This window comes from Nannobrachium achirus, assembly GCF_963921795.1.
Source record: "Nannobrachium achirus genome assembly, chromosome: 12".
Taxonomy (NCBI): Eukaryota; Metazoa; Chordata; class Actinopteri; order Myctophiformes; family Myctophidae; genus Nannobrachium; species Nannobrachium achirus.
Genome location: NC_137832.1, coordinates 31,141,991 through 31,156,378, shown reverse-complemented (window position 1 = coordinate 31,156,378; position 14,388 = coordinate 31,141,991). Strand labels below are relative to the sequence as shown.

Here is a 14,388-nt window from a genome sequence, read left to right as displayed (position 1 = left end):
GTCACAGCTGCTGGGAGGAAAAAGCAGGAGAGCTGTGGAAGTGTCTGCTATGCTGTGGCCCTCCTGCTCTACAGATAATTAGCACGGAGAAACTTCCGGAAAGAACTGCGACGGCAGCAGTAACTTTGATGAGTGGATGGACCCCGAGTGCAGCTACAGTATACGAGGCAGCCCAGTATAGCACCGTCTCCTTCTGCAACCCCCAGCACTCATTAAACCAGCATACACCAAATGCGAGGGTTTCCAAGGTCCCTGAACTAGCCTGAACCCAGTCTGTATCTTTTTTTCCCCCCTCCCTCGTCTCTTCTTCTTTCATTTTTGAGGAGGAAACAGGCATAAGGCATTCGCTGTGAGAAGAACTGGGTGGAAATGAGAAGAGGGGGCAGACAAAATCCTGCAGAGCTGTCACTCTTCATTAGCCGCCAGGAGGCTTTAGCTGGTCACTGAGAGAGGGAGGGCCACATCCATCAAGAAATCTAACATGTGCTTCTCCCCCCCCCCCTCTCCACCCACACACATCATCACCACCACCATCCATCCCCCTCCTCCCCACTTCCCTCCGCCTACACCCCGTCCCTCCACACACCCCCTAGACCTTAGGGAACACAGTCCTTGCTCACAAAGGGGAGCCTGTTAGTGGCGGAGGTACAAGGCGCCAGCTAACCTGCACCCCCTCCGCCAAGTCCCAGTTCCCGTCTTGCCCAACAAGCTCTTCAATAACTTTTTTACAGGAGCCTGCTTGTGTTAATGTAAATCACAACAGAGCAGAGCATGTTGGGGGCGGCTTTATGTGTCTCTTCGGGACTCTCCATCATTACTTTCACACCACTGTCTTCCAGTTATCACAAGTTCCACCACATTGCTCCTTTGTTTTCCACCGTGGCATACTTCGTTTTCGTCGTCATAGCCGTGACTCGCACCAGCCCCCAAACGCAATTCAAACAAATAATTACAGAGTGCTTGTTGTGTCTGCAATTTGCGTTGCTTCATGGACCCGAGTGATGCCAATGTAAATGTTAAGATGGTTTTCACCCGCCATTAGCATGCAGACAATGGGGCCGGCTTGAGAGGATGCCATATTCAGCATGGACCCCAGCGGCCCTCTGGCACCCCAACACCAGAGCCCAGGGGCCATGGCAGCATGAGAATGAAGAGCCGTCTAGTCCATGGGGGAACAGGGGACGCATACAGAAGAGAGCCCTCACACAAAGTGACAAAAGCGCCTCGGGCCTTTTTCTTCCTCCTCTGTCAATCCTTCTATCTTTCATCCTCTGGACTAATCCCCATCATGCATTGGGGGAAATCCTCAACGATACACACCAAAATCTGGAGTGTTCATTTGGGTGCAGAAATGGATGTGTACGGGTAATTTTTTTCCACATTGATCCTGCACACCAGACAACTGTCATACTTGTTAAAAACTTCAAAAAATAATACATTATTTTACACCTCACGTTAAAGAAAAAGGGGTGGTTTCTTTGCCATCTCTCTTGGGCAAGATCTGAGGGACCGTGGGTCATTCCCAGATGACAGTTCACCTTAAATTACAGGTATTATTGCCTCCTAAGCGGCTTGACGCACGCTGAGACGCAGAAAGTCCAAAACAGGTGGCACAGGAATCTCCAAAAACAACATTGCAGCAAAGACAAAACGTTGTAACAGACCCCTGATGATGTGCATAGTATGTTAAATACATGTGGTAGAATCCCACTAGAATGATCAAAATGAGAGGTCTTTCTACTACTACGTGTGGCTCACCTCCAGTTCACCGCACTGAAAATAGTTTCAAATAAAGAGCCCTATTGAGAGACATTTTAAAGCTTGTTTGCAGCCCATTCATCAGGCACATTGCAATTCTCAGCATGTTAATCTCCAATAATGACTGTGATCGGGGCGGGGGTGGAGGTGGGGACAGGGGGATGGGATGGTAGTAAATCGATGCACCTGTTGGGTCCTCGGTGTTTACTGGTTTCATTGCAACGTGTGGGCCTCTCTGCTTCCCAAATAGACCAGGTGCCACTTCAGGTTGGACATGTACCAACAGGCAGACTGACAGCTTAAGGCGGATCAAAGCGGATCTGCGGCGGGGCTAATATAAACTGAATGGGTTTTGTGTGGGTGGTGTTAGCTTTTCTCACAATCCCGCGGAATCAAAGGAAGGGATATGCACACAGCAAAATCGTCAGTGTTAATTTAACTTTGAGCGTGTAAAAATGGACCCAGATGGACCCGTAATGGTCCATTTGGGCCCCGAGGATTTTACTGTGCACATGTAAAGGATGTATGGCTGATGAAAGAAAAAGTGTTGTATAGGGAGGATTTGCCTGAATGTAAGGGACGGATAACTTCTACCACAGTGGCTGAAAGGTAGCTGGTCATTGAATGATCAAGGAAAGATTTGGTGCATAGACAGAAACAGAGGTGTTAGTTTGTAAGGCCACAGACTCAGAGGCCTGGCTAGGTCTCTTAAAAACAGATAATGTTTTATCATGCTATTACAAATGTGACAATTAAAAGGGAGTAGCCTCACCACATTTAAAACAACAACAATTGTTAATCAACATCCCTTTGATGGAGTCTTAAGAATCCATTGGTCCATTTTTAAGAGAGTTTCACCTGTTAATGCCGTTGAAGTCAAATAGTCTTGAGCGATGAATAGAGGAGAAATGCATGGCTTGGGTGTGGGGACGGAAAGAAGGGGAATATCTAAAAGCAAAATATGTCAGTCTTAACAAGTCACTGAATCTTTCCCTCTTAGAAATGATAAATTGATAAACATCAGTTTTCTTGTCACTCACTTGAGGCAAGGCCTTCCATGTTATGAGTTGTCTACACAATGACTCGTTAAGTTGGACATTTTCCGGAGTGTTGCAGAGGTAAAGTTAAGAGTAGGCCCGTCCCCAACGACTACCAGCGAGCGGCCACTCCCAATACCTGTGATGGTGTCTGCATATACAGGCTCTAAGAGTGACTGTCTGTACACCCCATACAGGTTGGCCCGGTACCAGGTGGACGGGGACAGGCCCGCGACCGGCAGGCTGCGCGCTTCAGCCGCCACAGTGTGGTTCTGCCACTCTGCACCGGACTCGGCATCCATAACCTCCACCAGAAAGCCCTCAAACGCCCCCTCCTCAGCCCGCCAGGACAGGAGGAAGCTGTCCCACGACACGTCGCTGAGCGTCACATCGGAAACCACGGGCTTCTCCTCCTCTAGGTGATGACAAGGATGTTGACAACATGGCACACAGTCAAATCTGGAGTGTTAATTTAACCTCAGGGTCCACTTTTACAGTCCTGATGTATATATATATATATATATATATATATATATATATATACTGTATATATATATCGTCGCTGTCGGGCAGAAACCTCGTATCTCCAAGTTTCTCTAAGTTTTTTCACCAAGTAAAGCCCTGCTTCGTCATACAAGACTGTCGCACAAAAGTAGTGAAAACAGCCGATCTACAAGCACACAACGCCTCGCACCGCGAGGCGTTGTGTGCTTGTAAATCTGCTATTTTCACTAGTTTAGTTCATTTTTAAAATGATGAATACAAAACGAACAGTCTTTGACATACAAGGTTTTCACCCGACAACGACGATATATAAACTTTGAGACAGACAAATGACACATTGTAGAACAGTACACGTGTGGGACGGACACAGGTTTTAGAGTTTGTCCCGGGTTTTTCAAAAGTCACATTGCAATTCCAGCAGCACCTGCACACACCCTGCTACGGGAACACACCTGAACACTCCCATAGACTTTTGTCTCAGCAACTTGCACGGTGCACCACATAGAGACGCAAGTGAACAAACCTTGCAAGTGATGACAAACACATCAACATGATAGCCTCGCCTTTGCCAGTCTCTTTTGCACCGGCAGATTTGTGTCTGGCAACGCGAGGCTATCAACATGACACTAAAGTGCAAGACTCAGACAAACATAAGATATCACGGGACAACACAACTTGACAACACGTGAAGCAGGGATACAAAGAGGACATTTACCTGACTGTGCGTCAAGGTAGCAGTAAGTGGACAAGTGAAGACAACACATAACAATGATCGATATCGAGATGATCTCATCTCTGATGACGCACACACAACAACAACAACAACAACAACAACAACAACAACAACATACAAACAAACAAAGTTTCAGGACAAGACTTTGACATAGAAACCACAGATATACTGTACAGAAAATTTGAACATTTTCTGAACTTTTTCTGGTTTATGGTCTTAAGTGACCATAAACAAGATGTTGGATAAAACCCCACCTTTTTTCTCATGCTTTTAACAGAGTTTGAGGTTGTTTTGTTTCTATGTTTTATGTTGTCTGATTATGTTATAGGCTTTTATTGCTTTATGAATGGATTATAAAGTACCCGTTGTGCGCAAAATGATTCAACCCCCACTGAAAATTAGGTTTATTGGCACAATTCATAAGGTTTCAGCCGTTTACAATAAACAAATCATACAAGAACAACTTAAATTGCTCAACACTACTAATATTACGAAAAATCTTTTCAAAATCAACACAAAATTACACTTTCAATGAATAGTGCAGTTGCAAAATTATTCAACCCCTTCATGACAAACATCTTTAGTATTTAGTTGAGCCCCTTTTGGCTTTCAGGACCTGCTCCAAACGTGATGCATAGCCAAACACAAGCTCCTGACAGGCTAGCGTTCCTGAGGAATTTTAGCCCATTCCTCAATTGCAATGGCTTCTAGCTCCCTAATGTTCTTGGGTTTGCGTTTTGCAACGGCCTTCTTCAAATCCCACCATAGATTTTCTATGGGATTCAAGTCAGGAGACTGAGATGGCCACTCCAGAATCTTCCGGGACTTCTTCTGAAACCAAGCCTTAGTGGACTTTGAGGTATGCTTGGGATCATTGTCCTGTTGGAAGGTCCAGTGACGCCCAAGCTTCAGCTTCCTGAAGCCTTCCTCACAGACGGCATGACGTTTTCTGCTAGAATTTCCTGATATTTGATGGAATTCATCTCGCCCTCTATACGGTACAACTTGCCAGTACCAGAGGAAGAAAAGCAGCCTCAGAGCATCACTGAACCACCCCCGTGCTTCACTGTAGGAAAGGTGTTCTTTTCAGCGTGTGCTTCATTCTTCTTCCTCCAAACGTACCGTGGATCCATAGGCCCGAAAAGTTCCAGTTTTGTTTCGTCACTCCAGAGAACAGAATTCCAGAACCTCTGTGGTTTATTTATATGGTTTTGAGCATAGTGGAGTCGAGCTTTCCTTTGCTTTTGGGTCAGTAGTGGTTTACGCCTTGGAGTCCGGGCATGGAGGCCTTCAGCGTTTAGCGTGCGCCTTATTGTGGCAGTTGAAACCTTAGTGCCCGCTGCCGCTAAGTCTTGCTGCAGGTCTTTTGCAGTCACTCGAGGGTTTTTGACCATCTGCCTCCTCAAGAATCGGGTGGAAGCCGTTGATATCTTCCTCTTTCTGCCGCGTCCAGGTAGTGTAGCCACTGTTCCTTTAACTCTGAACTTGTGAACTATGCTCAAAACCGTACTTCTAGGAACATTCAGTGTCTTTGCAATTGTTTTATATCCTTTTCCTTGTTTGTACAAAGCAATAATCTCTTTTCTGAACCTTTCTGACCATTCCTTAGTCTTAGCCATGTTTCTAACATGCAATCACAGTCAACAAGTCAACAAACCTCTAGCCAGGCAAGGTATTTGACCTCTCCTATCTCAAGCACATCTGAGGCAACTATTTAAGCCCTTGATTAGTTGATTGCAATTGATTGCAGGTGTTTTCAGGTGTGATTTAGTCAGGGGGTTGATTAATTTTGCAACTGCTGTAGTCATTGAAAGTGGCATTTAGCATTGAATTTGGAAAAAACACTACAAATATGACTATTGTTGAGCTATTTACATTGTTCTTATATGATTTATTTATTTCATTTGGTTGACAGTATATGAATTGTGCCAATAAACCAGATTTGCAGTGGGGGTTGAATCATTTTGAGCACAACAGGTATATATGTTGCTATTGTCTCTTGGAAAGCACTTTATGTCAACTAATGTGCTATATAAATAAACTTGACTTGAATTGACTAGGTGCAGCAAACGAAGCCTACATTTGAAAGGGGGGAACTTCTCTGATCGCTACATCCATACTGATAGTGATGCATAGATAACAGAGAAGAATGTGATTGGAACAATCTGTATGAGCCTCCATTGCTGACAGAAATGTACAATGAAAGACCCAGAAACAACCTCAAGACTGATGAGCTGAGCATGAGAACAGCAACCACCCCCCACGATAAAAACAATTCCCACAGAGATCAGACCAAGGTGATATTTCCTAGCTGTAATAGAAATACTAATAAAATAGATGAAAAGTGACTCGGTTGACATTGATCATTGCTCATTTGTATTTCAATCATTCCCCATTGCTGCTGAAAGAGAAGACCATCACTTTGTCTGGAGTGGAATAATTCCCTGAATAACACTACAAAAAGAGCTGAGGCGAAGAAGTGGCCTCATTATCGATGGCTGCCCACAGCCATTGCCTCCATTTCACCATATAAGAGGCTGAGAGAGAGACTGATGCATATCTGACTAAAGGGAACAGGAGGGGAGCAAGAGAACAGGAAAACGAAAGACAGAAGAAGACGTGCAGATGCATCTTGCGCATATTAATGGCCGCTGAACGAGCCATTAATTCTTGAAGGTTCGGCGTAGCCCACCGTGTAGCAGGAGTACGCCGATCGCTTCAATACCCGATGAAGAAGCCATGCAGACAGCCGTACCACCAGGGGTGTCACAAGGGGGGGAAAGTGGGACTGAGTTACTAGGGCCCAAGGTGGAGGGGCCTTAATTATGTTATATTTAGCTATTTTTGAAAAGTTGTGAAAATGTGTGCAAATCTTTGAATATATGTATTTTTTAAGCGAACATTTGTAACCCAAATTTTGCTTCTGGGGGGTCCCTGGAACTAAATATTTTGAGATGGGGGTACGTGGCCAAATACATATCATTTTGGGGGTCCTTCGCATGAAAAGGTTAGAGAACCACTGACATAGAAACATTGTTTTTTCAAAAAACCTTAGAAGGATTTGAAATATTCAAAGACTTGAACACATTTTCACAATTTTTCAAAAATATCAGATCTACAAGCTTGCAGCGCGGCACTCGGTGCCGCGCTGTGAGCTTGTATATCTGCTATTTTTCAATAGTTAAAGCACAAAATAACGCATAATAATGCGTTTCCAGTTCCCCTATGAAGAACATTCATGGGGCCGGGCCCCGCAGTGAATCCTTGTACCCGGGGCCCAGAATTTGGTGCGACGACCCTGGCCGTACCACACCCCCATAATTGGAGTCTATTGTGTGTGTCAGCATTCAGAGAGAGAGAGAGAGAATACAGTAGAGTCAAGGCCATTATGAGCGTCAACATTCAGATTGGGGAGAGTAGGTAAAGAGTCAAGGCTACCATCAGGGGCGTCACACCAAATTCTGGGCCCTGGGTACAAAGATTCACTGCGGGCCCCCCATGAATGTTAACTATTTTGAAAAATAGCAGATATACAAGCTCTGTAGATCTGCTATTTTTGAAAAATCGTGAAAATGTGTGCAAGAAACTTATGTTTCTATGTCAGTGGTGCTCAAACGTTTTCATGTGAAGGACCCCGAAGATGATATGTATTTGGCCAAGGACCTCCATCTCAAAATATTTAGTTCCAGGGACCCCCCAGAAGCAAAATTTGAGTTACAAATGTTCGCTTAAAAAATACATATATTCAAAGATTTGCGCACATTTTCACGACTTTTAAAAAAATAGCAGATATACAAGCTCGCAGCGCGGCACTCGGTGCCGCGCTGTGAGCTTGTATATCTGCTATTTTTCAATAGCTAAAGTTACTAGGGCCCCTCCACCTTGGGCCCTGGTAACTCAGTCCCACTTTCCTACCCCTTGTGACGCCCCTGGCTACCATTATCCTCTTTTCAGCCCCGTGCGGCGGTGGAGTGGTGGGCAGAGAGGAGAGCAAATGGGATGGGAGACAATGTGCCGATGAGGATGGAGCGAGACGAGATGGAAGGGCTTTGTCTGAAGCAGCTGATCGCTGCTCATCAGCGCTGCTCACATGGGAGAATGGGAGAATGTATCTATAATGAGCATAATGGCATCCTGGCCACTATACAGAGCATCAGCTGAGAGCTACTGTACTGAGTCAGCTTTCTGTGGACTGTAGTAGTGCTGATAAAAAAAAAAGGGAGACTAGTTTGGACTGAGACTGAGATAAAAGCTTTTCGCTGTTCACAACTTGAAAAGGTTGTAAGATCAAATGTTGTCAAGAGCTCTCTTACATTCACGTTTTATCATTGTGTTATCAATGTGAATGTGAATATGTCTCTTGAATATTACAGCATAAAAAAAAGTAATACTTGGGATTACTGGGATTTTCTTGGAAAATAATAACTAAAGTTCAAAAAAATATTAAGAAAGACTTGTTATTATTTATCTCTACATTCAGACATTTATAAAATGAGGGCGTGGGTAACACCACCCACACTAAAAACAACGTCATTTTTTTGTGAGATTGAAAAAGAATGTTCATTTTGCATTCAAACAAATGCAAAATGTATCTCGTCTGAAGCTGTCTAATAAAATTAAATGGATAGACCTGGTTATAAAACCAGTTTTGATGCTTGATAGAATGTATTTTTACATTCAAGATGGTTACTTTTCTACAGCTTGTTATACTTTTGAAAATGTAGGTAAAATTCTTCTCACCGTAGCTTTTTAACATTACATTATGTCCTTCACTTCCCATTGCATGCGCTGCTAGCTCTGCCTCGCGGTGTAGAACCTTAATTCTTTACTGTAATAAATGTCTGATGAGGAAAAATAATCAATTCAAATTTGAAATGTCAAGGTAATCCCTCAATATCCATTCAATATTCATATATAAGCATGCATCATCACTTCTCCTTCCCATGTTAAGCATGATGAACAGCTTGCTCTCACTTCTGCCCCCCCCCCCCAGCGCATGCAGATGGACATGGAGATGGATATGTGTAATGGAAAGACCTGACATGGCAATCTGAGACATCTGCCCATTGACCTCCACTGCAAAATCCTGAGTACAAATGTAACTCTCAGGATTTTACTGTGTATACACAGATAATGCAACCCTCAACCCTTTAAAAGTTAGTGCCATATGATATCGTCACTGTCGGGCAGAAACCTTGTATCTCCAAGTTTAAAATGTGTATGTTTTTTCATAAAGTAAAGCCATGCTTCATCATACAAGACAGTCGTACAAAACTAAAAACAAAAATAGCAGATCTACGTACAAGCACACAGCGTCTTGCGGTGCCAGACAGTGGGTGCTTGTAGATCAGCTATTTTCACTAGTTTAAATCATTTTTTAAATGATAAATATAAAAGGAACGGTTTTGTACATACAAGGTTTCCACCCGACAATGGTGTAGCTCAACACAGGAGCTCAAAACATGCAGGACACTCATCATGCACTCTCTGTCTCGTTCTCCTCATTGGAGACCCTGCTGGTCATGCGACTTTCTCCAGAACAAAATACAAACCCAGAAAACAATCGAATAGTTAAATTACATGTTTCAATTCAGTTGTTCCGAACCAGTTCGAATGAGAAATGACAAATTGTGATAAAATAAGCATTTCTTGGCTATATTCTGTTTTTAGTTTGTGGGTCTTTCTTTGGCTACGGTGACCCCAAAGAGCTAGTAGAGGCTGGATCACTTCTTCTGCTTGTGGGTTGCTGCACAACAATGGTGCAATTGAACATGTTTGATCAATTATTTGTGTTATTCAAATGTGTCATTATTGAATCTTTGCTTGAGCCATTATCATTCCAAATGTCCATTCTCATTCTTCTCTGAGCCTTCCGATTTGCACAAAGGCTCCCCCTGCAAACCGCCCAGCCCCTGACTCAGCCGATTAGCTTAAATTATGATAATCCTAGCCTTTGTCTCACGATTTCCCTGTATAAACAACAATTGTTTATCAGCAAATCTCTGCTCTGTGTCTGAAATTACTGCAGATTTTCTCCTGAGCGGTTTACTACAGCGGAGCCTTCAGAAAAACTCAAGCTCAAGTTCTAATCCTTTTGACGGACGATGGTTGGCAAACCCAAGTGGTGTGCCACGACCTGAGGGTAAAGGGAGGGGGTGGGCTTACGGGTGAGGATGCAGAGGGGCAACCCTTCCTCCCCCCTCACCCATCGCCCCTGTCCCCATCTCACCTCACCCCTCCCTCGGGTCTTCAATCCTCTCTCTATCCCTCCTCGGACGTGTGCAGCATTCACTGTGTTTGCACTACATGTCTGGAGACGATAAAGGATGCAGATTGGTGGGGCTGCGGATTAGAGGCTCAGTGATTTTTTCTTTCTTTTTTTGAGACAATGTTTTAACAGGGGTCTCCGCATGTGGCCCTTTATCTGAAGGGCCCCACAGTTCATCGTGGTCAAATCGCACAAAGCCAGAGGGGAACAGGCTCACGCCAACAATTATCACATGAATGAGCATTGTGCAGAGCGCACACATGTCCTCATGGACAACCCACATACATGCACACACACTATGTTCACTCATTCTCTGTCTCTTTCATTCATGATGTTCCTCTCTCTCTCTCTCTCTCCCTCTCTCTCTCTCTCTCTCTCTCTCTCTCTCTCTCTCTCTCTCTCTATTGCTCGCTCGATCTTGCAGACTCCCTTTAATGCAGGTCACACACACATGAACACCACACATATATGCACGTGCATGTTCACACACTGACGCGCGCACACGCACATCGCACATACACAAAAGACAGTTATTATAACTTTTCCCTCATGCTGTATCGATTTTTGCCCACAGCCAAGCAGTTAATGGGCACCCACTGTACGTATAAACTGGAAGATTTACTTCTGGAAGATGTTTGACTTGGAGGCACTCTGACCGCAGCACGAAAAAAAAAAAAATCACAATCATCTTATTTGTCTTTCCTTGTTTCAGTTAAAAGAGAGAAAAAAAAAGTAAAATAAACCCACATGCTTCAAATGAAAATCTTCGGGGGGGAGAAAACGTGGACAGAGAGACTGACAGAGAGAAGCGAACAATGAATTCAATTCATAGCCTTGGTTTGGCTGCCACACTGCGAGACAGAAAATATGAACCTATAGGCCTATTTAATGAGGACTTGTCCCGGAGCCCTCCACCACCATCTGAGAAGCTGATGGAAAACAGTAGGGTTACGACGCTCTTTCTGAAAAGACCCTGTGTCTCAGAAACACACACACGTTTTACAGCACCCTGTATGGAATACCAACAAATAACCATTATGAGGACAAAGTATATCCTGCCAAAGAAACCATTTAGTTCATACTACATGAAACATGGAGGCTGATCTTATCTTTGCTGCATCGTTCATACAAGCACTGTTTTGAAGCAATGTGTTTCGCTTTGAAGAAAAGGACATTGATTCTTTTTTTTTGTCTCCATTAACCTCTGTAAAAGTGAAGATGGAAAAATGTGCATGTGGTCAATAAAAAAATAAAGAAAAAAAAGTCCAATATTACCACTTAACCCATTCAGGCCGGGAACACATTTTGCTGTTTGGGAGGGGCTTACAGTACAGTATGTAGCAACATATTTGTTTTGTAGGCTAATTTCTGATTTAGCCCTATTCTATAGGTTAGGCCTAAATGGGTTTAAGTTTAACCAAATATTGCTTTGAAGCTCGCTAAGTGGAAAGACATTTTTCCCACAACATTGCTGAGACGATGGCTGAACCAGCCTGGCCTGCTGAAAGTTTCATTTCTTTAATGCCTAAATGTATGCTCTGTCATGCAGTGGCCTTATGGACCAATATACTGTAGTAGATCTACTAGTAAGACGCCTCAGGGAAACATGCCAATTTTTGGCCATCTGGCCAGTGATGTATATCAGACCAGCTACCCATATATGGAGACCCCTGCATGATAGTCAACAATGTTATGTCAAAACATGCCCATATATGGGCATTATCAAATATGGGCATTCCCAGATATGTCCTTTAATATTGATGACATTGGGAGTCTACTAACTGACTGACACAGACAGATGGAGACAAGCTGCAACATTTCTCATGGTGCCTTTGGTCGCAATAAGCTCAATACACGTCGCATCCGCACGGCATTGAGCTATTGGGCTATTTTCGGCCCATGACGCCTTCATACAACACAGATAAATCGGGCTTAACATGGCACCTGACCACCAGCATTGCTTCGTAATTCAAGCGACCAAGCCCCCTGCCCCCCACAACAACACTGACCGGTAGGTGCAGAGATGGTGGCGGGGGCACTGGTCCTCTTGCCCCTCTCAGCAGTGATGGTGATGGTGTAAAGCATGCCAGGCAGCAGGGTCCTTAGGGTGTGACTCTCAGAGCTACCAGGAACCACAGCCTCCGCTTTGCGGCCATCGGCGGACACGTACACCAGCCTGTACATGTCAATCTTTGCCAGGGGGCGCTTCCACTCCAGCTGCATGGTGGTCTCTGTCACCTCTGCCACTGTCAGGTCCCTGGGAGCATCCAGGGCTGAGGAGAGGGGTACAAATTACAATTACAATTTAGACATTTAGCAGACGCTTTTAATCCAAAGCGACTTACAATAAGCAGGTAAAACATCAATATAATCAACAACAATATAGGAATATCAATCTAGAAAACAATAACATAGGTGGACCACGCACCTAATCAGTTCTAAAACCTAAAAATGCTATCTAGCTTTATGTATGGTCATTGAGGGAAGGGGAGTGTTACAGTATTGCTATGGGTTTAAGTGGAGTCTGAAGAGGTGAGTCTTCAGTCCACAGCGGAAGCTAGGGAGTGAGTCTGTAGTTATAAGTGCGAAAGGGAGTTTATTCCTCAGTTTTAAGTTTTATGTGCATATTGTTTTACTATATAAAAACCGATGTTGCCCCCTCGCCATTTTCAACTTCCCCCTCAGTCATTTCATCCTGGAGCTGAGCCTGATTGATTGCCCAAAACATATATATATATATAAAGTAAAACTATAAAGAATATATATTGAAAATGTAGTCCTACACTGGCTACACATCCATTATGGAAGGTCTTGTCAAACTAAATTGACTTATATGCAGAGGGCAGTGTTTTTTCAGCGGGCTAGTGAGTTGTGAAACGCTCTGAGAGTCACTTTGATGCTTTGTTATTTAACTTGGGGACAAATGAAACATTTGTGTCACATTGTGAAACCAGTCGAGAGCCACACTGACACAGAGGACTTCTCTGACTTGAATACAAAGTGTTGTTGTTTCACTGCTGCAGACGGGTTTCAGTGAGTGATAGTGCTCTCACCAGTCACTGCATTGGTGGTGGCGGGCAGGCTCTCGCGTTCATCTTTCACCGCTGTCACACCCATTCCATATTCTGTACCTGGTCTCAGACCTGTGAAGGAGAACAACACATTAGGGTTGGAAATGAATGCGACATCTGAAGTCAGGAGACATTACTCAGAAGGACACGTCGGGGCGGAACACTAAACCAGCCAGCTGCTTTCAGCGAATAGCTCAGTCTCTGCACTCAAATGCCTTGATTACTCAAGGTCTTTTGCCTTTGCTAATTACTCTCTACGTTCATCCTGTTGAACACCAGTCTCGCATTTGCATTCATAGATCTAAAGCAGCGGTTCCCAACCTTTTGAGGATCAGGGCCCTCTTGAAAATGGGTGCATTTTAATGATCAATCAATCAATTGTGGGCCCGGACCGCTGGCATAGCGGTCTGGGTACCTAGGCTCTAAAGTAGCCTGCAAGTGCATCAGGGATTAGAGTCCCGTTCCAGACGATCTTTACTGCATGTCTCTCCTCATCTCTCTCCCTGTGTTTCCTATCAATCTTCACAATACGCTATAAATAAAGGCATAAAAGCCCCACCAAAAAATACATTAAAAAATAGTTACGGCTTGGATCAATGGAACAAACAGTATATTTTATGTTCCGATTCGACAAAAAAATGTTTTTTAAAAGGTTTTAAAGAAAAACCACTACGACATATTTGTACATAATGTTTAAATATGTTATGTTAGTTTTAAAATCTACCAGCTCAGTGGCCTTGTGGTTAGCGTGTCCGCCCTGAGACTGGGAGGTTCGATTCCCGGACGGGTCATACCAAAGACTCTGAAAAATGGGACCCAGTGCCTCGCAGCATCATGTCCAGGGGGTGTACTTGTACATCAAGCTGCCTCACGCTACAGAAACAGGAGATAGGCTCCTGCCCTTGGGGCCTCATGGCTCGGCAAGGCTTACTTACTAGTATTAAAATTAACCCATTTAGTGCTCCAGACATGAACGGGTTAAAATGTCCAGCGTGCCTCTTGCAGGCTCCATCCGCG

The 14,388-nt window shown here is 44.0% G+C and overlaps 1 protein-coding gene across 3 annotated transcripts in view; it reads right to left on the bottom strand.

Annotated features, from left to right (window-relative positions):
• tncb (tenascin Cb) overlaps window positions 1–14,388 on the bottom strand; it is a gene marked incomplete at both ends in the record, with an annotated part of 45,230 nt that overhangs the window by 12,431 nt on the left and 18,411 nt on the right. For 2 of the 3 annotated variants that reach the window (XM_080738288.1, XM_080738289.1), the window contains 3 exons: window positions 2,935–3,210; window positions 12,310–12,573; window positions 13,354–13,443. In XM_080738288.1, the coding sequence (XP_080594414.1) occupies window positions 2,935–3,210; window positions 12,310–12,573; window positions 13,354–13,443 (630 nt within the window). The remainder of the gene's footprint in view (window positions 1–2,934; window positions 3,211–12,309; window positions 12,574–13,353; window positions 13,444–14,388) is intronic. The other variant, XM_080738290.1, reaches the window with a different exon arrangement.